The sequence below is a fragment of the Mesocricetus auratus genome, unplaced genomic scaffold (assembly GCF_017639785.1).
Source record: "Mesocricetus auratus isolate SY011 unplaced genomic scaffold, BCM_Maur_2.0 Super-Scaffold_4256, whole genome shotgun sequence".
NCBI lineage: Eukaryota > Metazoa > Chordata > Mammalia > Rodentia > Cricetidae > Mesocricetus > Mesocricetus auratus.
The window spans coordinates 97,853,737-97,878,789 of NW_024429182.1; the positions used below are offsets into that span (position 1 = coordinate 97,853,737).

General features: G+C 42.8%; 1 protein-coding gene across 1 annotated transcript in view; it reads left to right on the forward strand.

Annotated features, from left to right (window-relative positions):
* Nucleotides 1-23,677, forward strand: part of Mrpl48 (mitochondrial ribosomal protein L48) — a 67,628-nt gene extending 43,951 nt beyond the window's left edge. Inside the window, exons 6-9 of the mRNA XM_040731782.1 lie at nucleotides 6,857-7,020; nucleotides 19,904-20,006; nucleotides 21,629-21,718; nucleotides 23,169-23,677. Coding sequence (XP_040587716.1) covers nucleotides 6,857-7,020; nucleotides 19,904-20,006; nucleotides 21,629-21,718; nucleotides 23,169-23,243 — 432 coding nt within the window. The 3' untranslated portion in view covers nucleotides 23,244-23,677. The remainder of the gene's footprint in view (nucleotides 1-6,856; nucleotides 7,021-19,903; nucleotides 20,007-21,628; nucleotides 21,719-23,168) is intronic.
* Nucleotides 23,678-25,053: the final 1,376 nt, after the last annotated feature.

A 25,053-nucleotide genomic window follows, 5' to 3' on the forward strand; every position in this document is an offset into this window, starting at 1 on the left:
CTGTTCGGTGCTCACCATGGCTAACACAGTGGTGCTGCATGATGGTGGAAGCTGCTCCGGGAGCCTCTTTTCTTCAGGACAGCACAATGAAAGCTTTCATCTATGGCTTACAGAGGCTTCGTCCCACAGGCTTGTCACTTTTCACTCCTCTGGAGACCTGGCCTAGGTAAACTAGGATTCCTGTGTGATCTCCTTGAAACCTAGAATCAAGGGGAAAAAAAAAAACACAAACAAATCAACAACAATAAACAGTAAGGGGCCAGGTTCCTGTTTTTTCCGGTGTCTTTCTCATCTTGGAGTCTAATGTCCCCAAGGAGATGCTAGTCCATCCTCACACTCATGCTTAAAGTGCCTTTGTCTCATTTTTGCTGATGCTCTCACTTCCCTCCTTTCAAATGCACTACTCAGTCTTCTGAGACTTCTGTTCCTTAGGGTGGGTTGTTCATTTGTTTTGAGACAGAGTCTCACTGGCCTGACTAGCCTAGAGCCCACAGAGATCCACCTGCCTCCTCTGCCTCTTGAATGCTGGGATTAAAGTAGCGTGCCAGTATTCCAGCCACCTTCTGACTTTGAACCTTGGAAAGAAAGTGGCATCTAGTTCACCTCCTCCTGTCAGTGCTGGTTGACCTCTTTCTTGCATGGTCTAATTTATAACTCTTTATTTGGTTTCCATCCCTAAAATCTTGTGTCCTTGTCCCTGAGGAGGAAACATGGGGAGGAATAGAGTGAAGCTTCTGGGCAAGCGCATAGGAAGGATGGTAAGAAACTATGATAGCCACCTCAGGCCCAGCCTTTCTTGGTGATCTTCTGTATGCTTCCCCACACCCATGTACACCTTTGCACATACCATTTCCTCTCCATGAACTCACCTCCTTCCTGTTTGCTCCATGTGTCTCATCCTGCAAGACCCAGCTTGACTTGCAGCAGTAAGAGATCACTTTCCAGGGCACATCTCTGGGCTCAGCACTTGCTTTGTAAATCCATCTTGTATCCTTCTGCCAGAGTTTCAAATGCTTTGGATTCATTTGGAGTGATTTTTCTTTGACAGGTAAAAGTAATAATAGTCTAGCTGTTGGGGAGACCCCATTCCATCTGTTAATTACAAGAAGCAACACCAACTACCAAGGTCAAGTTCTCAAGGAGCCAAAATCTTGTTAAACCACCAGACTGCATGGGCTTTTACACCAAGTCCACAATCCTGTCAATTCATGTTACAGTATATTCAAAGTCCCTTTATTTCTCTCTTAGCCACTTTTTTGATGTTCTACACACTGAGATTTGGGGGTATATTGTACCAATAAAGTTTCTTTAGTCATTATTTTATTATTTAAAGTAACACTATTATTATTAATTAGTGTTATTAATAGTCTGGCTGCTGAGGTGGCTCAATGGGTAAAAACTCTTGCTGCACAAGCTGACTTTGATCCCTGGAACCCATAGGAAAAGAGAACTGATTTCCAAAGGTGCATGAGCATGTGTGTATATACACACATACACACACACACTCTTTCTCACACACTGACAGAGATAAAAGAGTTTCACAACTGCATGACTTACCGACTCTCAGTCACTCACTCACTCACTCGCTCTTAGCTGTTGTCTAGCTTCCAATATTGAGGTAGTAGCAGTTTAGCTATCAGAATTGCAAAGAAGGTGTGGGAGGGTAAAATCAGAGGCAAAATAAATGACTTTCCGGGCTTTGGGGCAGGAAAGCAAGTTGTGACTCTCATAACTCAGCTGTTTCAGTCTTTACCGAGTGGCTGTTAGCATCAAGATACCTTTTCTCTAGGAAACTTTATACTGTTTTTACTGTTGACACAAAAGAAGTGTCTCCCGTTTTTTTATATCTATTTATTTTCTTAAACATCTTTATACATAGGTCCGTACTTGTGGCCACAAGTCTGTGAGGAGACTGGAATCATTTCCAGAAAAACCAACAAGCTGGGATATTTTATAGCTAGTAGTCCTAGCTAACTGGAAACAAAAGATTGTTTCTGTTGGTCTGGCGACTGCATGTCTAGACGTGGATTACAGAAGTGACTTGGGGAGGTATGTTTTGTACTAGGACCCATGTTTCCCCTCAAGTCTGCTCCTTGTAGCTCAGTGAAGAAATGCCATTGTTGTTATCTACTGTGCCTGCTCTGTGCTGAGCACTGATGCTCAGGTGAGTAGGACTCAGTCCTGAGAAAGTTCTCACATCTAACTAAACACATGTGGTGAGGCTTTTGGAGGATTAAGTTTTTTTTTTTTTAAAGATTTATTTATTTAGAATACAACACCCTGCCTCCATGTACACATCAGAAGAGGGTACCAGATCTCATTACAGATGGTTGTGACCCACCATGTGGTTGCTGGGAATTGAACTCATGACCTCTGGAAGAGCAGTCAGTGCTCTTAACCTCTGAGCCATCTCTCCAGCCCCGAGGATTAAGTTTTAAGAGAGCAGAGACACACAAGCAATCCTGTAATGTTAATCATATATGCATATATGTGTGTGTACATGTTGGAACCTGTTAGTTCCAAATACAGGAATGTGTAAATGAAGTGGTGTTTCCTGCAAGAATCAGCGAAGAAGTTATGGAGGTCAGCACAATAGAGATTTGTTAAATTTTACCTGTATTCTTAGCACTGGGTGTGTGACAGACATCTGGGAATACCTTGTAACACTGAGCTATGCAGAACATAGAATAGTTACCTGGGGACTTTCCAGACTCAGAGAGTGGCTTGTATGGAGATCCAGCCTGTGCTGTCAGTGCCTCTGGTCTCCAGATCGCGAGGAGTCTTGCGCTACCTCACCTGTTCTTTCAAATGCTAGCCGTGATGATTTTCAGAGGGATTCAGATTTGACATGAACAGCAGTAATGATGCCTTCAGTTTTCAAAGTGGTCTCACATCCATTGTCTCAGTGCTTTACAAACCATGTTCACTTGACAGTGGTGGATCTAGAGCCAGTCCCTGCCCGAGTTTATTAATAGCAGTCTTCCTCATTAAAAACATACCAAATGAATAAGCAGAATTTCCTAAATTTCTAATTTTTCACGTCTCTGTTTTACTTGTTGAAAATAAAGTTCCAGCCAGGCAGTGGTGGCACATACCTTTAATCCCAGCACTTGGGAGGCAGAGGCAGGTGGATCTCTGTGAGTGTGAGTTCAGCTTAGTCTACAAAATGAGCTCCAGGACAGCCAGGGCTACACAGTGAAACCCTGTCTCAAAAGAGAGAGAGAGAGAGAGGGAAGGAGGGAGGGAGGGAGGGAGAGGGAGAGGGAGGAGGAGGAGGAGGAGGAAAGAAAAAGCCAATAAAACAAGTTTTACATAAATAAAATTGGATATGGATTTTTTTAGATGCAGAGGGCCTCTTTTTTTAAAAGCCATATTTGCTCCTAGTGAAGTTTGCTTATTATGTGCAGTACAGTATTATGCAACATTTCACAAAGATGAATACAAGTCTTCTAGGCTCTTTGAAATTTTAGCTTCAGAGCAAAGTTGAAAATCCCATTTTTTGATTCTACAGCTGTCCTATGAGGTAACAGGGACGAAAGGGAAACTGATTAAGGAGAGAGATGATATGTCTGTGAACATGGGGCTAGTAAGTGTCCAGTATCCTGTTCAACTCTGCATTTAATGTTATTGGGCTCTAGAAATAAAAGGAAAAATGAGTCATAGCACCTGTTACATGAATTGAGGTAGTGATTTGACTACCATCATAGAGCCACAGTAAGGGCTTAAGCAGATAGAAGTTTCTTTCCCTTTCATATATAAACCAAGTATACCATCATTTGTTCAGCCATACTTCTTGTCCTGCTTCTGTCATAGACTGTGATGGCTGCTCCTTCCTTAACCATCATGTCCAGTCTGGCTGTCAGGAGGTGATGGGGAAGTAGCAGACATGCTTCTTTCCTTTAAGAATATTTTCAAGATGCCAGGTGGTGGCATGCACCTTTGATGCCAGCATTTGGGAGGCAGAGGCAGGTGAATCTCTTGTGAGTTCAAGGCCAGCCTGGTCTACAGAGCAAGTTCCAGGTCAGCTAGTGCTACATAGTGAGACTCTGTCTCAAAAAAAGCAACAACAACAACAACAACAAAATACAAAACAATTTCTTTTTTTAAACCAGATGCTATAACTATTGTATACTGGGCTTTACAAACATAGTTTTATTTTTACAGTTAAAGTTGGTATAATCAATTTAATTCTTATAATATACTGGTTGTCAAAGATGTAGCTTAAGGAATTAGACACTTAGAAAGATTATTGACTTACCCGAGTGACTGGTGACTTCCAGAGATAGTATTTGAACTAAAGATGGTCAGAACCCGTATAACTTCAGGGTTTCACTATGTACCTGGCTGTACTGGAACTCACTCTGTATACCAGTTTGGCCCCGAAGCCACAGAGATTTGCCAGCCCTTGCCTGAGTCCTGGGATTAAAGGTGTGTACCACCACTGCCCAGCATCAGTTTTCTATCTGTGAAATAAGGATAACATTGTTGACATTCTTGTACAGACATGGTTAATTTCTTTTGTGGTTCATTTGGATAACCAAAGTATAATCCTGTGGGAACCTAAGGTGGGCCACACTTCCCTGTGCCACCTCTGTAAATCCAGGTCAGTCACAGCAGTGCTGAGGTTTGTTAGTAGTCATTGTCCCTAGCACTTTTCTCCTAGCCTTCCGTCCTTTCTTGCCTGACTATCCTTGTGCTTTTGGGGTTGGCTTCCAAAGCACAGCACTGTTCATGTACATCCCTTTAAGATATCTCTAACAATTCCCCATGGCGTTCATTTAGGTCTGATCTCAAGCAATGAAATTACATAAACTACAGTTAGTATAGCTCAGTGATAGGTCATGTGCTTGCATGCATGCAAACAAAAAAACCCCCACAAAAGTGTTTTGTTTTGTTTTTTAATAGAAACTAGCATCTGGTGGTATATGCAGTTAAGCGTTTGCTGTGCTGTGCCCCGGCTAAGAACAGAAGTATAGTGTCACAATAATACTCTGATAATACAGTCAGGCAGATGTAGGCCAATGTGGAAAAGCGAGTGTGTGTGTGTGTGAAGAGGGATACTGGAGTCAGCTTTCTTTGTTCTCCTAAGGCAGCACCTCTGAAGAGACCTGGCTACAGAAAGCCTCCTGCAGTCCTCAGAGGCTCCTTCCCTCTCTGCTTCCAGACCTCAGCCTTCTCCCCTGTGCTGACTGCAGTGTTAACTGTCATGGTGAAGAATCCTAGCTGTGTGTGGCCAGGGAACTGCTGATCTTATGGTTGACTTATCACTCATGGTAGGGCCTTGAACCCTGCTGTGGCCACTCCTGTTGAAACTCCAGTAATACAGAAGAGCCTGCTCTAGATAAATATTTATTCCAGTTAAGCAATTCTGGATTTTAATTCCTGAAGACTATCTTTTCTGGCTAAGTAACTCTGGAAGACAAACCTTAATGTTTCTGGCTTCATATTTTTCTCACACAAAGAATCATGATTAAAGTGCTCTGTATTAACCACTTTCCATACGACATTTTGTTCAGTGCTCAGAACATTTTGTGGCATTGGTTCTGTCCTCAGGGTATTGTATTTGTAAGTCCCTTCCTGTGCCCTCCCCCCGTCTCTCCATACTGGATGCCCGCTCTCTTCGGCTAACCTGGAAAGCGCTGCTCTGGCAGGAACAGTACTGGGACAACTGTTGTGCACAGGAGACGGAAGCTACATGAGTCTTAGGTTTTCCTTTTGGAACAGGGTCTTACAATATAACCTAGGTTGACCTTGAACTTGTAACCTTCCTGCTAGTTTCCTGGGTGCTAGGATTGGCTCCCCTGACTCTCTCCTGGTGCTGGGAATTCAGTGGGCCCTCTCAATACTAAGAACATGCTTTATCACTGAGCTGTACCCCAACCCCCAATATTCTTTAAAGATGACAGAGCAAGTCTCCAGTTATTATTGGAAACAGTGTGATATCAACTCAAGCATGGCCACAGCACCCAACAGAACAGAATACAACTACAGAAACATCTTACCTGTGGCTATTTAGCATACGACCTAAGTGACAATGCACTGCTGTGGTGCTGGGTCTTTTGGCCTGATTGTTCACGTGAAAAAAAGATGACTCTTGACTCTTGTTTCATAGCAAATTGATTGTGTGGCCTGCTGCCAAGCCTGATCCCCAGAATCACTTAGTGGAAAGAAAATCAATCCCCTCAGTTTGTCCTCTGACTTATACTCATGTACCATGTCATGTGCATGTACACACACACACACACACACACACACACACTTTCAAAGCAATCAAACAAAAAGCACCTTAGGTTGAAGACATAGCTAAGAGATAGAGGACATACCAAGTTTAATAATCAGTACCGAAGAAAATATTTTTTGCTATAGCATAACTATCAGTTTGCAAATTGAGAAACAGGGCTCACAATGGGAGGTAAGCCTCAAAACAAGATAGTGACAGAAGACAGTCATATGTAGTCTTGTCAAAATAATACCAGCTCTGTTCTTGTACTGGCCACTGCTGAGGTGAACTGCCTATTACTTCCCATGAGAACTTTAACATCTCAAAAGGGTGACCTGAGGGAAAAATGATAAACAGTTTTACTTGAAAGTTTGCTTTTTAAAAATATGAACACGTTATGGTTAAATTTCTTCTTTGGGGGGGATTTTTTGTTTGTTTGTTTTGGGCATAACGTTTCATCGTGTGGCTCTGGATGGCCTGGAACTCCCTATATAGACCAGGCTACCCATGAATATACAGAAATCCACCTATCCCTGCCTCCTGAGTGGAGGTGGAATGCCTCACCACCATGCTGGGCAGATTAAATTTCTTACATAATGCTTGGATTTATTTTCTTTCTCTTTGTTTTGTATTCAGCCTAAAAAGAAGAAAGCAAAAGTGGGTGCCATTAATCTGGGGACAGATTATGAATATGGTGTCTTAAATATCCACCTGACTGCTTATGACATGACTGTGGCAGAAAGCTATGCCCAGTATGTCCACCGCCTCTGCAACCAGCTCTCCATCAAAGTAGAGGAAAGGTAGGAAGGATGCCTTTGTTTGGGATGTGTCTGGGTGTCATGCTCCACTTTTCTGTCAAGTTAGGTTTAGGAAGAATGATGTACATGTAAAAAAGTTACTCTTAAGTTCCATTCCTGCCAGAGTCATAGTGCCAACCAGTCTCCTCTCCTCCCACACGAGGCTCTGGCAACCACTGATAAGTCAGCTAGGCCAGTTCTTAAATTTATTTACCTAGTTGTTGTATATGTGCTGCTGCTCACACATGCCTCAGGGTGCCTGCATATGGCACCATGTGTGCGTGGAGGTCAGAGGTCAATTTTCAGGAGTCAGTTCTTTTGTTCCCTTATGTGGGTCCCTGGATGTAACTCTGGTCATCAGACTTGGTGGCAGGTGCCTTCTCTGCTGGGCCTTCATCTCACTGCCCCTTGTTCGTTTTTTGTTGTTATTTTTTAAAGATTTATTTATTTATTATGTATATAATGTTCTGTCTGCATGTTTGCTTGCATGCCAGAAGAGGGCATCAGATCTCATTATAGATGGTTGTGAGCCACTAATGTGGTTTCTGGGAATTGAACTCAGGACCTCTGGAAGAAAAATCAATGCTCTTAACCACTAAGCCATCTCTCCAGCCCTATTACTATTGTTTTGTGTCTTCAGAATATCATATAAATGGAGTCACACAGTGGATAGCTGTTTATATCTGACCTTTTCACTTAGCATAATGTGTTTTAATTCATTCACACTTTTTGCAAGTTGTTTTTAAAATTTTTGGCAAAATATATAAAAAACTAATCATTTTACTACTTTCTAAAAATGTTCATTGCAGTTATGTATTTATTGTGTATGAGTGGGTCTGGGGGTGAATATGCCAGAGTACAAGAGTATGCAGGTCAGAGCACAACTTGCAGGAGTCAGTTCTCTCTCCACCGTGTGGGTCCCAGGGCTCAGTTCATCAGGCTTGGTGACAGTCACCTTTACCTGCTGAGACCTCCCACCAGCTCCATGTTAATTATCTTTAAATGCGTGTATGCTCTCTGATGGGATACACACTCATAATGTACTGTTGTTACCACCACCTGTGTTTGTGACTCTTCAGTTTGTAAACTGAAGTCTGCACTTAGTCAGCAGTAGTTCTGCTTTCTCCGCCTCTGCTTAGTCTATAACTGTTGCCCACTCCCCCAGACTCCCCCAGAACTAGAATTATACAGAATATACATTTGTGACTGGTTTATTTTGCTGAGCATAATGTCTTCAGAATTTAACCATGTTGTAGAATGTCAGAGTTTCCTTTTAAGACAGAATACTCCATTATATACCATATTTTGCTTATCCATCCATCTATCAATAGATGATTTTGTTTAGGTTTTTTTAACCTTGTTTTTATTGATCCCCACTGCCCTTCCCTCCTCCCCTCTCCCCTTCCACCCTCTTCCATGCTCTCCATGCTCCCCATGCTCCCGATTTACTCAAGAGATCTTGTCTTTTTCCCCTTTCTAGGCGGATCCATGAATGTCTCTCTTAGGGTCCTCTTTGTTACCTAGGTTTTCTGGGGTTGTGGCCTGTAGATTGGTTATCCCTTTACTTTATGTCTAATACCCACTTATGAGTGAATACACATTATATTAGTCTTTCTGGGTTACCTTACCCAGCATGTTTTGTTTTTCTAGCTCCATCCATTTTCCTGCAAATTTCAAGATGTCATTATTTTTTACCACTGAGTAGTACTCCATTGTGTGAATGTACTACATTTTCTTTATCCATTTTTTCAGTTGAGGGACTTCTAGGTTGTTTCCAGTTTCTGGCTGTTACAAATAATGCTGCTATGAACATAGTTGAGCAGGTGTCCCTGTGGTATGAATGTGCATCCTTTGGGTATATGCCCAAAAGTGGTATTGCTAAATCTTGAGGTAGATTGATTCCCAATTTTCTGAAAAACCACCATACTGATTTCCAAAGTTGCTGTACAAGTTTGCATTCCCACCACCAATGGAGGAGTGTTCCCCTTATTCCACATCATCTCCAGCATAAGCTGTCATCAGTGTTTTTGATCTTGGCCATTCTGACAGGTGTAAGATGGTATCTCAGAGTTGTTTTGATTTGCAATTCTCTGAATAGTAAGGATGCTGAGCAATTCCTTAAGTGTCTTTCAGCCATTTGATATTCCTCTGTTGATAGTTTTCTGTTTAGATCTGTACCCCATTCTTTAATTGAATTATTCCGTCTTTTGATGTCTAGTTTCTTGAGTTATTTGTATATTTTGGATATCAGTCCTCTGTTAGATGTGGGGTTCAGTTTTGTTTTCATTTGTTTGTTTTTTGAGGTGGGATTTTTCTGTGTAGCTTTCTTTGGGGGCTGTCCTGGAACTTGTTCTGTAGACCAGGCTGGCCTCGAACTCACAGAGATCCGCCTGCCTCTGCCTCCCAACTGCTAGGATTAAAGAGTGCACCACCACCGCCAGGCAACTTTATTGTTTTTAAAATCATTTTTCTGTAATGTTTTTTTGTTTTTTATTTAAAAATTATATTAACTTGTTGATATCTATGTGAAAGCCTGCTAGAATTTTTAATATTATGTAGATCAGTTTGGGGGAAATTGAAGTCAGAATAATTTTCTCTGTTGATTCAGGCATCTTTTGCTTGCTCTCCTTTTTATGTATTCTCTGGATTTTCTGGAAAACTGTAGGAGAAGGGAGCTAACATTTACTAACTGCCTGTTCCCAGGGCAGGTTCTCTTCATACCTTATCTTGGTGTTTCTGTTGGCATACATGTCCTATAGTTTCCCTTAAATAACATTAAGTTACTTGATTAGAAATGGCTTTCCTTTTAAGTTCTTATTCAACTTAATTATGCCAAGGAGACCTTCTCAGAACGGCGCTGGTATGTTCTGAACACTGATATAGCACTTCCCAATCTTTGTAACAGAGAGGGGACCTTGGGCTTGGAATCTTTGGCAAGATATATTGCTAGAATTTATGACATGGATTTTTTTCCACTGTGTTTGTTTTTAATTTGCTTTCTACTTATGTCAGCCTACATGGGTTTTCCTTAACAATCATGACATAAAGTCAGTTTTCTGTGGTGTCGTTTACTTCCAGTGAGCGTGTTCTGTGAGCTTTGACTAATGTATACAAATTGATTCCATTATAGTCAATATAGAACATTTCTGTCATCCTGAGTTCTCTGTTCCTGTAGTCAACTCCTTCCCATCGAAAGTCCTTGTTAACTTTTAATCTGCTTCCTTTCCCTGTAGTTTTGGCTTTTTTCAGAATGTCATATAAATGAAAATACAGCATTTTCCCCTTTACATATGGAGTTCTTCACTTAGAATAATATAGTCAAGATTTACCCATATTTGCCTGTATCAAGCACCTTGCTCCTTTTTGTTGCTCAGTAGCATTTCATGAAAAGACTGTGTTGCAGTTTGTTCATTTACCAATTGAAGGACTGTTGTGCTTTTGGTTTTTAGCAATTATGAGTAAAGCCACTACAAATAGGTGGGTTTCTGTGAGAACAGAAGTGGTTCGTGGAGACTCTGCATGCTTTTCTAAAGCAGCTGTACCGTGTTTGTTCGTGGAGACTCTGCATGCTTTTCTAAAGCAGCTGTACCGTGTTTGTTCGGGGAGACTCTGCATGCTTTTCTAAAGCAGCTGTACCGTGTTTGTTCGTGGAGACTCTGCATGCTTTTCTAAAGCAGCTGTACCATGTCTTGTTCATGGAGACTCTGCATGCTTTTCTAAAGCAGCTGTACCGTGTTTGGTTCATGGAGACTCTGCATGCTTTTCTAAAGCAGCTGTACCGTGTTTGGTTCATGGAGACTCTGCATGCTTTTCTAAAGCAGCTGTACCGTGTTTGTTCGTGGACACTCTGCATGCTTTTCTAAAGCAGCTGTACCGTGTTTGTTCGGGGAGACTGCATGCTTTTCTAAAGCAGCTGTACCGTGTTTGTTCGTGGAGACTCTGCATGCTTTTCTAAAGCAGCTGTACCGTGTTTGTTCGTGGAGACTCTGCATGCTTTTCTAAAGCAGCTGTACCGTGTTTGTTCGTGGAGACTCTGCATGCTTTTCTAAAGCAGCTGTACCGTGTTTGTTCGTGGAGACTCTGCATGCTTTTCTAAGGCGGCTGTACCGTGTTTGTTCGTGGAGACTCTGCATGCTTTTCTAAAGCAGCTGTACCGTGTTTGTTCATGGAGACTCTGCATGCTTTTCTAAAGCAGCTGTACCGTGTTTGTTCGTGGAGACTCTGCATGCTTTTCTAAAGCAGCTGTACCGTGTTTGTTCGTGGAGACTCTGCATGCTTTTCTAAAGCAGCTGTACCGTGTTTGTTCGTGGAGACTCTGCATGCTTTTCTAAAGCAGCTGTACCATGTCTTGTTCGTGGAGACTCTGCATGCTTTTCTAAAGCAGCTGTACCGTGTTTGTTCATGGAGACTCTGCATGCTTTTCTAAAGCAGCTGTACCGTGTTTGTTCATGGAGACTCTGCATGCTTTTCTAAAGCAGCTGTACCGTGTTTGTTCGTGGAGACTCTGCATGCTTTTCTAAGGTGGCTGTACCCTTGCTCCCTCACCAGCAGTGCTTGACTTCTACATTGCTCTGCGTCTCACATTTCTTCTTAAAACTAATTTTTTAAAGTGAGATGATATTTTTCTAAAGGATAAATAACAGTTTAGGTAGTTTGTTATGGCAAGATTGTAAGTAGATGCATACCATGTGGGTATACAAAAATGACCATTTCTTGCTTTTTTGATATATTCCCATTTTACAGACCAGGAAACCAAGGACCTGAAAGACTAAAGTCATAGAACAAGGAAGTTCTCTGGATTTTAAATCAGTTTTGTCTGGTTTCCATATTTTCAGTTATGTTAGGTCTAAGCCAGGTTTGAACTTTTATACCTTCGTAATGTAGAGTGCAGCTGTTAAAAGTGATGATGGACTTTAGCTCTTAAAGCAGCAGCACCTTCATTCTTTTAAGCCTGAACGTGGGATCTAGCTTTTTTGTTTGCCTAGGAGCTCCAGATGTTCTTTAGCACTCACTCAGCACATACATCTGCTGTTGCGCCTGGTGCTCTAGTCATTGTCAGTTCCCCTTCCCTGACTGTGCTCCTTGTAGATGGGGACTGTGTTCTTTGTTTCTTTAGCACCTAGCAAGGCCTCCACATGAGAAACATTCAGTCATTGGAGACTCACAATTCAGTTGTGTAGGACACAATTCCTACAATTCAGGGAAAGTGTTTCTAACTAATAAAACACTATTGCTGGACCCCTTTTCCATATGTGGTGGCTCTGTACTAGACATTCTGACTAGTGCACATGATGGTTAGTAATTCTGACTCCAGCTAGGTGAAAAGACCCTAAAGTACTTTCAGGAAGCATACTTCACTTACATACATGTGTGTACAGCACACATACAAAGAGAACTATTCGTAGCATGGAATAGGGTAAATGGAAAAGTGCGAGGTGTCAACATAATACTTTGCTTCAGGCTGGGAAGATGGCTCAGTAGGTGAGGTTCTTGCTGTGCAAGCATGAGAACCCCAGCACTCCATGGGCAGGTGGAGACTGATGAATTGATGAGAGACCCTGTCTCAAAAAATATGTTGGAATGTGATAAAAGAAGACACCTGACATCAGCCTGTGGCTTTCACATCCACAAATGTAGGCAACTGTACCCACACACAGTGCCTACACACACTAAGTACTTTGCTTATTTCATTGGGAAATTCCAGCTATTAAAAAAAATCTGGCTCGCCGGGCGTTGGTGGTGCACGCGCCTTTAATCCCAGCTCCCGGGAGGCAGAGGCAGGTGGATCTCCACGAGTTCGAGGCCAGCCTGGTCTCCATAGTGAGTTCCAGGACAGTCTCCAAAGCCACGGGGAAACCCTGTCTTGTAAAACTAAAAAAAAGAAAAGAAAAGAAAAAAAAATCTGGCTCAATTAAGTCGTGTCTGTAGTAACTGGGTGCATCGTTTCATGAGTTAATGGCAGTTGACTCATTGACACTTTGTGGAGCACATTTAGAATGAAAGTGAGGATATGGTCTTTGGAATCAAATTGGCTGCATTCAGAGTCTAGCTCTGTCAGTTATTAGCAAAATAGCCCCAAGAGTGCTGAACCTGTTTGCTTATCTATGTAATGAGGATGATAATGTATCTGTTTGAGTTCTGAAAATTCAGTAAGGTAGTAGTACATGCCAGTGTGTGCCGTGGACGTTGGTATATTGTAAACACTCTCTAACACTGTAGTGTATCAGTACTGCTGAAGACTTTTGTCCTCCTAGCAGAGGTTAGGGATACCGTTTCAGAGTTCGGGTGGCAAAGAGGCATTAAATGTCATCCCTACAATTACTGCCATACCGGTAATAGAATGCTTTTAAATTCTCAAGACACTTTAAACACGGTGCTTAAAAAAAAAAAAACAGAAGCAGGCTGGAGAGATGCCTCAGTGGTTAAGGGTACTGGCTGGCAGCTCACAACCTTCTGTAACTCCAGTTCCAGGAGATCTGACATCCACCTTTGGCCTCCACAGGCACACATGTGATGTACATAAATGACAAGCAGGCAGAATACCCATTTGCACAATATAAAATCAAAGTTGACACAGTTTCACTGTTAGCAGCCACATTCTTTGTTGTTATTTACTCTCCTTCCCTGGGAAAAATAAATAAAACAAACAAAACAAAAAATAAAAAATGCAGCATCCTGTAGCTACTCTGGACCCTGAGGCAGGAGGATTTGTTGAGCCTGGAAGTTCAAAGCCAGCCTGAACAACAGAAAATCAACTCCCCCATCTTAACTTCCCCTCAACCTCATCTGGTTGACTGTGGTAGTACATACCTATAATCCCAGCATTTGGAGATGAGGCAGGAGAGTCAAGAATTGAAGGGAAACCTGGCTACATAGAACCTTTCAAACCAAACAAATAACCAAGTTAGGTTGTACTTGAGTGAATGCAGAAAAGTAGAAACATTTGTTGAACATGCTGTCAGCCAGGCACTCTGAAAAAGTTAAGTAATCGTATCTTGTCTCCGGTGGCCTAAAGCAACTCTGGATCCAGACTTCCAGGGTAGGATGTTTACTCCCTCTCTATTGTATTCTTACTGTGTAACAGTAGACAGTTTACTTAATCTCTTGGTGTCTTGGCTTCCTCATGTATAAAATGGAGTTAATAAAAAGTACCTACTCAAAAAGCCTATACTAAAAATTAAGGAGAAAATATACTTAAACACGAAGAACCATGCTTCACAGCTGATATAGACACACACTCACATACAAGTTTCGAGACAGATTTTTTTAATATTTAGGCCTTTCTGTCCTAGATCTTGCTGTATAGCCCAGGCTAGCCTTAAACTCATGATCCTCTTGCCTCTACTTCCTGTGTACTGGGATTATGTGTGCCATCATACCTGGCTCAGTTGTTACTGGTAATAAAACAATGAGGCTGGGGAGATAGCTCAGTCAGTTAAGTGTAAGAACCTTAGTATGGCTCCCAGATTCCACATATATATAGCTGAGTGTAGTAGCATGTGCTTATAATTCCAGTGCTGGGGAGACAGCAGATCTCTGGGGCTTCCTGACCAGCCTGCTTAGCCTGCTGGGGAGTCCAGGTCAGCCACACACACACCACACACACACACACACACACACACACACACACACACACACACACACAGAGTAATGCAGCTGATGCTTGACCATGGCCCTAGATTTGAACCCATTTTTTCTCTGGCTCTCAGTTCTTCTAATATGCACTTCATGTATTGTTTGGTATAATTTTTCTAGAATGGAAATGTTATTGTGTCCTTCCCTGCTTAAAAAGCTTCTCCTTCCTTCCCACCTCATTACTCCCACTCTCTTAGGACTAGTTTCTGTGGCTTGCTAGGTGCTCCATGGCCTGGGCACCTTTCTCCAATTTTAACTCATCCTTCCCTTCCCTCCTCTCTGCTTTAGGGTTTGATTTCTACTTCAAGACCTTTGCTTATACTCTGTAGAGTCTGAATATTCTTCTGCCTTCCTCTAGCTCCTCACTTTTTCCCTTTCCTTTCCCTCTTTCAATCCCTCCCTCTTTTTCTTTTTTAAATATTTATTTATTTATTTTATGTATATGAGTGTTCCATCTGCATATACAGCTTTATGCCAAAGAGGGCGTCAGATCCCGGTATAGATGGCTGTGAGTCACCATGTGGTTGCTGGGAATTGAACTCAGGACCTCTGGAACAGCAGCCAGTGCTCTTAGCCTCTGATCTATCTCCCCAGTCCCCTCCTTCTTTTTCTAGTCTGTATTTATTTTGAGATAGGGTTTCAACCTGCGTTGGCCTTGAACTCACTATGTAGCTGAGAATGCTCCTCCCTCTCCAGGTGCTGGGATTAACAGGGTGTGTGCCACTTTGTTTTGGTTAATTCTGTGCTGGGGATTGAACCCAGGACTTCATGCTTGCTAGTCAAGCTTTTTACCAACCAAGCTACATCCTCAGCCCAGTCCCGATTTTTTCTTGGGTGCCATCTTGATCTTCTTTAAGAAAATTTATTAAAAGCCGAGCGTTGGTGGCGCACGCCTTTAATCCCAGCACTTGGGAGGCAGAGGCAGGCGGATCTCTGTGAGTTCGAGGCCAGCCTGGTCTACAAGAGCTAGTTCCAGGACAGCCTCCAAAGCCACAGAGAAACCTTGTCTCAAAAAACCAAAAAAAAAAAAGAAAGAAAACTTATTAAATCCTTACACTATATGTTCAGGAGAAATAAAGGGTATATAAATTTCCTTTCATAACATGCATTCCTTATTCTTCTGTTTATTTAACTATGACTTTCAGATTATGTTCTGAATTATGTTAAATTCTATAAGGCAAGAGCTGCTTCTGTCTTCATTAGTGGTCCAATCCTAAGAGCTGGCCTAGTCTGCAGTTCACGTGAGGCACAGGTTGATTTGGATTGTGTTCCAACCTTCATGGGCAGCAGGATGAAAGGCATACTGGTTTTTGCTTCTTTCTTGGCTCTTGGCTGCAAGTAGCTCAGCATAAAGAGCTGTTTGTTTTACTGATTCTTTTCTCTGCATTGATTGAGGTTTTCCAACTGCCGTATCACTAGGCATTCACATTGCCCAGCTTTCAGAGATGAATTTGTTTTCTTGTAATTTTCATCTCATTTTTTCTCTGGAGTGAGGATGGTGGTGTGGGGATAATGGCTGTGACCTTGAATTGGAATTGGACTAGAAGAGCAGCTCATCAACTTTTGTTCTACATATGGTCTGAATTGGGCAGCTGCCACTCCTCCAGGAGAGGGGAGGAAGAGGCCTCTCTCCTGATTTGCCTGCTTCCCTTGCTAAGCAGCTGCTCAGGGGAGAGGGGGAATAATGGGGGAGTGAGGACATGGACAGAAATACTCATCAAGGAGCAGCTTAGGCCTGAAGCTGACCAACTTGTAATCTATGGAGTATGAAAATCCACTCAACATCACTGGCTGTGAGGCCACTCTTTTCTTTACATTAAAGAAAAGGATCCATTCCCCCTTCCCCCCTCGCACCCCACCAAAAAAAAAAAAAAAAAAAGAAAAAAAAGAAAAAGAAAAGAAATGAAGCATAGCTTTGTGCGTTTCTGACTATTTTTGGTTTTGCTTTGGCAGCACGGAGGACTGAATGCCTTATGGCTGCTCCACAGGCCCTCTTCCCCAGCTTTCCCTTGTACTTGCTGTGCTAGGGATGGAGCCCGAGGAGAGCCCTGTCAACTGGGTTGACTCTTCAGATTTTCACTTCTCCCTTTCTGTTTCTGCTGTTGGACCAGCTTTTTATTCATTGTAGAAAAACTGGAACATTAAAGAGCATACAGATAAGTGAAGAAAAATTACCTATACTCTAACTACTTAAAGATACTCTACTTTGAAATGACCAGATTTCTCAGTTATCTTTATTTATTCTTAGTTTTCTTATGTATTCATTCAGATGGGGACTCACTATGTAACCAAAATGGCCTTGAACACCTAATCATCCTGCCTCCACCTCCCAAGCGCTGGTGTTACAAGTGTGTGTGGGGGGGGGTTGCCGGGGGCAGATGTCTTCTTCAATTGGTCTCCACTTTATTTTTTGAAGCAGGGTCTCTCACTGAACTTGGAGCTCAATGATACAACCAGATTGGCTGGTGAGCAAGCCCTAGGGATCCCTCTGTCCCCACCTCTCAAACTCTGGGAATCCAGGCACTCACTGCTATATCTGGATATATATTTTTTTAATTTTGAGACAGGGTTTCTCTGTGTAGCTCTGTAGACCAGGCTGGCCTGGAACTCGCAGAGATCCACCTGCCCCTGCCTCCTGAGTGCTGAGATTAAAGGTGTGCGCCATATACCTGGAATTTTAAATGATGCTGGAGATCTGAACTGAGGTCCTCATGTTTGCACAGCAAGCACTTTACTAATTCAGCCAGCTCCCCAGGGCTTCTTCTGGTCTCTTTGAATATTTAGGTAGCATCTAAATCCCCCACCCACCCATGAGATGGGATGTCTCTGTGTAGCCCTGGCTGTCCTGAAACTCACTCTGTAGACCACGCTGGCCTTAAACTCAGAGATCCATCTGCCTCTGCCCCCCTAGTGCTGGGAATAAACACGTGTGGTACCACTGCCTGGCTCCTAAATACATTTTTGAAATTCTTTTATGGTGTGAGTGTTTTAACTGCATGTAAGTGTGTGCAACCATGTACATACCTGGTGCCTCATGAAACCAGAAGAGGGCATTGGATCCCCTGGAATTGGAGTTACTAATGGTTATGAGTTGCCATGTGGATGCATGGATCCCCTGGAAGAACAGTTAGTGCTCTTAACAGTAAACCATTTCTCTAGCATCCTAAGTACTTTTGTTTTGTTTGTTTTTTGAGACAGGGTTTCTCTGTGTTGCCCTGGCTGTTCTAGAACTCACTCTGTAGAGTAGGCTGGCCTTGAACTCACAGATTCATCTGCCTCTGCCTCCTGAGTGCTAAGATTAAAGGCCCGAGCCACCACTGCCTGTCCTAAGTACATTTTTTTTGTGTCTTGTTACATCATTACTTCATCCCATGAAGTCATCCCTGAACCCTTGTTCTCTGAATATTTGAAAAACTCTTTGAAGGCACAGACTTCATTTGTCCCTAGAATGCCTAGGCAGAGCAGGCTATTAATAATTTTAATGGTTACATTTATTTGTTTATGTTTGTGTGTGTGTGTGTGTGTGTGTGTGTGTGTGTGTGTGTGTGTGTATGTACGTACATATGTATGACACAGCTGGGGGTTAGAGGACAGCTTGTAGGAGTCAGTTCTCTTCTTCCACCATATAGGTCCCAGAGATTAAACACAGGTTGTCAGGCTTGGTGGCTGGCACCTTTCCTGAAAGTAAGCATTGAAATGTAAAATCCATGATTAGTGGCACAAATGGGCAGCTTCCATCTTAGTCTTTTCTGCAGAATGCTCAAAGGAACAAGTAGCATCAGAGTACCTTCTATTTTTCTCTGAACTTTGACCAATCATAAAGAGTCTATGATTGTGTCTCCCCCAACCCAACTTTTGTTTTTTAAAGACAGCCCTGGCTGTCCTGGAACTCACTCTGTAGACCAGGCTGGCCTTGAACTCATAGACACTGGCCTGCTTCTGCCTCGCCTGTGCGAGGTAGGATTAAAGGCATGAGCCACCACCACATGTGTCCCTACTTTTTAATATCATGGATTTATTACCGTATTTGCATGGAGAGAGGTGATCAGAGATTGTGCTGGAGAGTGGGGTGGGGGTGCCACTATTTGGAGCAGCTATCTGAAGGAGCCCACAGTACTTAGGAATTCACTGTTTGTCAGGGCAAAGGAACTGGCATTTGGGGTGTGGTTTGGCAGGCAGCTGCAAGCAAGACTGTGAGCAAGGCTATATTCTTCTACTCCATAACTGAAGAAACAGATATACAGAGAGAAGGTTGAATTGACCTGCCCAGAGTCAAACAGATAGTACCCGGTAGAACTGTGATTTAAATCCAGGACCATCATGTTTCTGTTCCATTTTCCATCACATTAAGTGTCCTCTATCGATCTATCTGTAGAAACCACACCCTTGCTATCATTTGATGACTGTGGGATTTGGAAAATCAGGAATTCTGCTGTCATTGTTAGTATTTTATTTATCTTTAGTATGATGAACTTTTTGGTGAGATGAATGCAACACCTAATACCTTATCTCTGCGTAGTCCTTAGTTCAGTCTCACCACCATATTGGATTCTCAGTGTGTGCTCACAGATGCTCAGACTGTAATTTCATTTACACGTGAAGCTCATAGGGGAGAGTGCCTTATCCAAGCACATATTGCTGATACCTGGTGGACTCCAAACACACTGTTCTTTTCCCTGTAGAGCTTGGCCTGCTGAAGCTAAGAGAGCAAGCATAGACTTGGCAGTAGTGATTCCCAACCTAGGTGACTGAAATCATCTGTCCCACTGGAGTGGTCCTTGTGGCATTCAGTGTGTAGAGGTTAGAATACATAGGCCAGCATTCACAATGAGAATTGCCTGGTCTGGAATGTTACCAATGCTGACATTGAAAAAACTGTTCGAAAATTATTGGGTATGTCACCTTATTTCTCCAGAGCAAGCACAGTGATCTGGGCTCACCTTCAAAGAATACCTACATGCTGGGCTGGATTCCCTTAGAGCAGGCTCTTCTTCAGTAGCAGCAGGCATGCATTGTACCAGGGTTACATTTAGGGTATTGTATTAGGCAGTGTCAACGGGACATTGAAAGGCACTGAAGTTCAGAGATGTCTGGACAAGGTAAATGTGCATGTTTAACTCGACATTGGCTACAGGTAAGCATCCTCTCGGAGATGTGACACAGAGCAGTAATTGTACTCACAGGTGACCCTGGTAGACGTGGTACTGCTGGCTTGAGTGGACACTCTCAACAGCTAACTCTTCTTCTGCAGTTATGCAATGCCCACCAAAACCATAGAGGTGATGCGGCTACCAGACCAAGGCAACAAAATGATCCTAGACTCAGTCCTTACCACCCATGAGCGAGTGGTTCAGGTAGGTGCTCTGGGGGATCCCCAAGTACATTTGCTTCTCTGGTTCCCTCCTTCTATCTTTTTCTCCATCTGCTGTACCTTTTTCCCCTCGTCCTTCCTGCCTTTAAATGATGGTTTACTCTAGACTCCTCCACCTCTCCTGTTATGAAACTGTATTCATTCCCCAAGCTTCATTGTATACCAATACCCCTAGGTGTATGCATGCACGCGCACACACACATATGCCTACCTGATCTTTTGGCTGAGCTTCAAATACAGTAGACCTGGTTGTCTAGTGGACTTTTGTGGATGCTCTACAATGACTTCATTACCTCATTATATGGAAAATTAATTGTTCAGGACACTTCCCTCTTTGTAATCCTTCGAGCCCAATACTTACTCCTATGTCTTCTGATACTTGTTCAGTATGGCGCTTCTATAATTTCATGGCCAAGTAATATTCCATTGTATGGAATTTTATTTACATTTCCATCTTATTTCCCTTTTTAATCCACTGAAGAGTCTTCTCAGCAAGATAGTAAAATGTTGAGGGAGAAACACCCAAATCTAAATATGCAAATTTTAAAATGACTTGGAAATTTTGAAGTCTTTAAATAAATAGTAATTTACTTGTGATGTACCCTAGGTGGCTCTTACTTGCCTCTGAGGCCCATAGGGTGAAGTAGGACTTCTGTAGCACTTGTGCCTTTGTTTGTCCCCCTGCTGTTCCTTGATGTCCCTTTCACTCCAGCCACAGAAACTTATCTGGATTTTTTCTTTTTTTTTTTAAATTTATTTATTTATTATGAATACAGCATCCTGCCTCCATGTATGTCTGCACGCCAGAAGAGGGCACCAGATCTCATTACAGATGGTTGTGAGCTACCATGTGGTTGCTGGGAATTGAACTCAGGACCTCTGGAATAGCAATCAGTGCTCTTAACCTCTGAGCCATCTCTCCAGCCCCTTATCTGGATTTTTTTTTTTTTTTTTTGGTTTTACGAGACAGGGTTTCTCTGTATTGTTTTGGAGGCTGTCGGTCTAGCCTGGTCTCGAACTCACAGAGATCTGCCTGCCTCTGCCTCCCGAGTGCTGGGATTAAAGGTATGAGCCACCACCGTCCGGCTTATCTGGATTTTCTAATGCTGTTATGCAGTTTGCATTGCACTGAATGCTGCACCCTCAGCCCTAAAAACTGACCGTGTCTAATTCTCCCAGTTTAATCCCGTTTTCCTCTAAGACTTCTCCCAGACATTACCCACTCTTGAAGCTTTCTTTGACCTTTCCTTGACTGAGTTAAGTGGTTATTTCTCTTGTGGGTCCTCACAGTACTGTTCCTTTCCTCCACACATCTGACTCACCTCTGGATTCTCAAGACAGGCCTAGCACCAGCACCTGGCCAGTGTGGTAAACCCAAATTGCTTCAGAAAATCAGTATTGGTCTGTTTGTGACAGTCCCTGCCTACAGGAACACTGGCAAGCAAACATCTCAACAAATAGCAAGAGACGTCCTGCGGGGACTGGGTTCAGAGGCCTGCTCTGAGTATCAGCCTCACCCACACTAGAGCTGCAGGGGAGCCCAGGCCTGCGTGCCAGTCTCCCGGCCTCCAGTGCCCTCCTTTAGGCATCTTTCTTCATTTGCAGATCAGCGGTCTGAGTGCCACGTTTGCAGAGATTTTCTTGGAAATACTCCAGAGCAACCTTCCAGAAGGAGTCCAGTTGTCAGTGAGGGAGGTAGGTACAGTGTGGAAAGGGGCCCTGTTGGCCTACGTGTGCTCAACAGAGAAATGTGTGTTTCAGCTGCTGTCAGGAGAGTGTGCAGTCTGGTGGCCCTGTGACCATTACTCTGAGGTCTCTGAGGTGTCAGGGATGATACTGTGTGTCCCACAGCAGCTAGCCTCCATCACAGCATCCTGATGTTAGGGACTGAGCCCATGACCCCCAGATTCTCTCCTTTCAAGCAGCGTAAAACAGAAACATGTTTTAAGATTATAAACAGTATAATGCAGTGATTCTCAACCTTCTTAACACTGAGACCCTTTAATACAGTTCCTCATGTTGTGGTGACCCCAGCCATAAAATTATTTTCATTGCTCCTTCATCACTGTAATTTTGCTACTGTTATATACCGTAATGTAAGTATCTGTGTTTTCTGACGGTCTTAGGTAAACCCTGTGAAAGGGTCATTTGACTCCCAAAGGAGTCACGATCCACAGGTTGAGAACCACTGCATGAGAGCATTACCTTAGAGAGACACTTTCTAGACCGCCAAGTTATGATTATAGCTCCATTGAATGTGTCTGGTAAAGAATGAGAAGCATGCAGAAATAGCAACATTAGCCTAAATACTGGGTGTCGGGTCTAGTTGCCATGGCAATCCTTCTTCCGACACAGTTCCCATTAGGTCATGTTAGCCTGGTGTCATTGCTTCATCCAGCTCCCCTTGTTCTGTCCATACCTGTCTTGTGGTTATTTCAGTTTCACAGAGATCTGTGTATGGGGTGAGAATGTGCTGGTTGTGCTAAAAATACTACAGTCCCTGTGCATGCAATCCCAGCACGCAGCAGGCAGAAGCAGGAAGATTGAGGTTTGAGGCCAGCCTGGTCTACATGGCAGGTTCAGAGTCAGCTGGTCTACATACCTAGATCCTGTCTCAAAAAAAGCAAACAAGGCTGGTGAGATGGCCCAGCAGATAAAGGTGTTTGCAAAACCTGATAGCCTGAGGTCAATTCCCAGGACCACATGGAATTGGTAGAACTGACTCCCAGATGTTGCTCTCTGACTTCCACGTGGATACACATGCACATGCATGCACAAACACAAAATAATGCGATTTAAAAAACAAAGTTCTAGACCATATGGCTCAGGGGTAGTGTTTACCTCATATGTGGAAGGCCCTGGTCCCCAACAGGACGTAAAACCAAATAAAAACCAAAAATAGTCAGAAACTTGTGTTGTGATACCTATAGCATCCTGTTTACATGTCTGTCTTATCTCAGCACACTAAGAGGAAGTATGATTCAGTCTTGAAACCTGGTACCCAGTTCACGACATACTCATTGAGAAAGGGCTGACTGTGAATGACCCTCTGCAGAGCTACCCAAGGGCCCTTTTTGGATTTGCGTGTGTTTGGGTAATAAAAGTTCTGTAGTGATTGCCATTTGTTTTCTCTTCCTTGTTCCAGCACTCTGAAGAAGACTTCAAGGGAAGGTTCAAAGCTCGGCCAGAACTGGAAGAATTGTTGGCCAAGCTGAACTGAACACCGCAGCCTTTCATGTCACTCTGGTACTCAGAGTTCTTCCTGCATGATGAGTCATAAGCAGGAGTGGATACTCATACTACGAGTGTCTCCTGTGTCTGTGACATGCTGTGCTACCACTTAACCTTAGGAAAACCTAGGGTCTTCTCCACCTAATAAAAATCTGCTGTGACCACTGTGTGTGTAGCAGTTACCCAGTAGTTGATCTTTAAAGAATTCTGTTTTTCCTTGTCTAAACATGTTCTCATTCCACAATACTTTTTCAATTAGAGTGAATTCATCCTTTAAAGTGATTTGGTGTTAACTAATTATTTGTTTGAGTCAAGGGCTCTTATGTACCCTGGCTGTTTTGAAACTTGTTGTATAGATGAGGGTCTGTCACCCTCCTCCAATTCCCACCCTCCGAATGCTGGGATTAAAGGTGTATGCCACTATGGTCAGTGTGAACTCATTTTTTAAAAGGATATGGCATGGAATTTTATAATGAATTAGAGATTACAACATAAGTGAATTCTATATTCATCTGTTTTTTGGGTTTTTTTTTTTTTTTTTTTTTTTTGGTTTTTCGAGACCGGGTTTCTCTGTATTGTTTTGGAGGCTGTCCTGGAACTCGCTCTGTAGACCAGGCTGGCCTCGAACTCACAGAGATCCGCCTGCCTCTGCCTCCTGAGTGCTGGGATTAAAGGCGTGCGCCACCAACGCCTGGCCATCTGTTTTTTTTTTTTTTAATTGCTATAATGAAGTTCCTGAGACTGGGTTCTTTATATAAAGAAAAAGATTTGACCAGTTGTGATAATATATACCTGTGCTCCCAGTGCTTAGGAGGGAAAGGCAGGAAGATTAGGAGTTCAGTGTCATTCACGGGTACAAAGTGAGTTCAAGGCCAACCTGGGTCACATGAGACTAAATCTACATACATACATACATACATACATACATACATACATACATACAAGATATTTGCTAAGTGTGGTGGCATGTATCATCCCAGTATTCAGGAGGCTGAAGTTCAAATACTTGTAGGAGTATTGCAAGCTCAAAAAATTGATCTTGATTGGGTGTCAGCAAACTATGAATTAAATCCTACTTTTGCCTATTTTTGGTTTTTTGTTTGTTTTTTCAACAGTCTCACTATGAGGCCTTGGCTGTCCTAGAACTCAAAGAGATCTGCCTGCCTCTGCCTCCCAAGAGCTGGGATTAAAGGCGTGCTCCACCATACCCAGCCCTATTTTTGTTTATAGCTTACTGTGGTGACATTTATATACCACGGAACTAGTGATTGGAACTGCAAGGATGGCTCAGTGGGTAAGGATGCTTGCTGCCAAGCCTGGTGACCTTAGTTTGGTTCCTGGGACTCACAAGGTAGAAAGAACCAACTCCTGAAAGTTGTTTGCTGACCTCTGGATCACACAAACACACACAAGTAAGCGTAATAATACAATCTAAATTAGCCATTTTAAAGTGCACATTTCAGTGTTCTATAGTATACTCACAGTACTGTGTTAACTACCACTTCTTATTTATTTTCTGGTTGCAGAAAAGGTTTCTTGGAAGAGAGTCATGATCATCTACTTAGTGTTTCCTCTGACTGCTGGTGCTGCGTTGGAGTTGCTGAGCAGTTACACAAGCACCGGCTGTCCTGCCCATTGTAAACTCTGTCAAATCTTCAGCTAAGTCACTGTTTCTCAAACTGTGCTCATCAGGGTCTCTGAGTCAGGGTTTCTGAGCACTAATCACTAGACTCTGCGTCAGGTTTTTTCCTCCTGTAGATAAGGAGTGAAGCTTTTGACTGCACCTTATCATTTCTGAC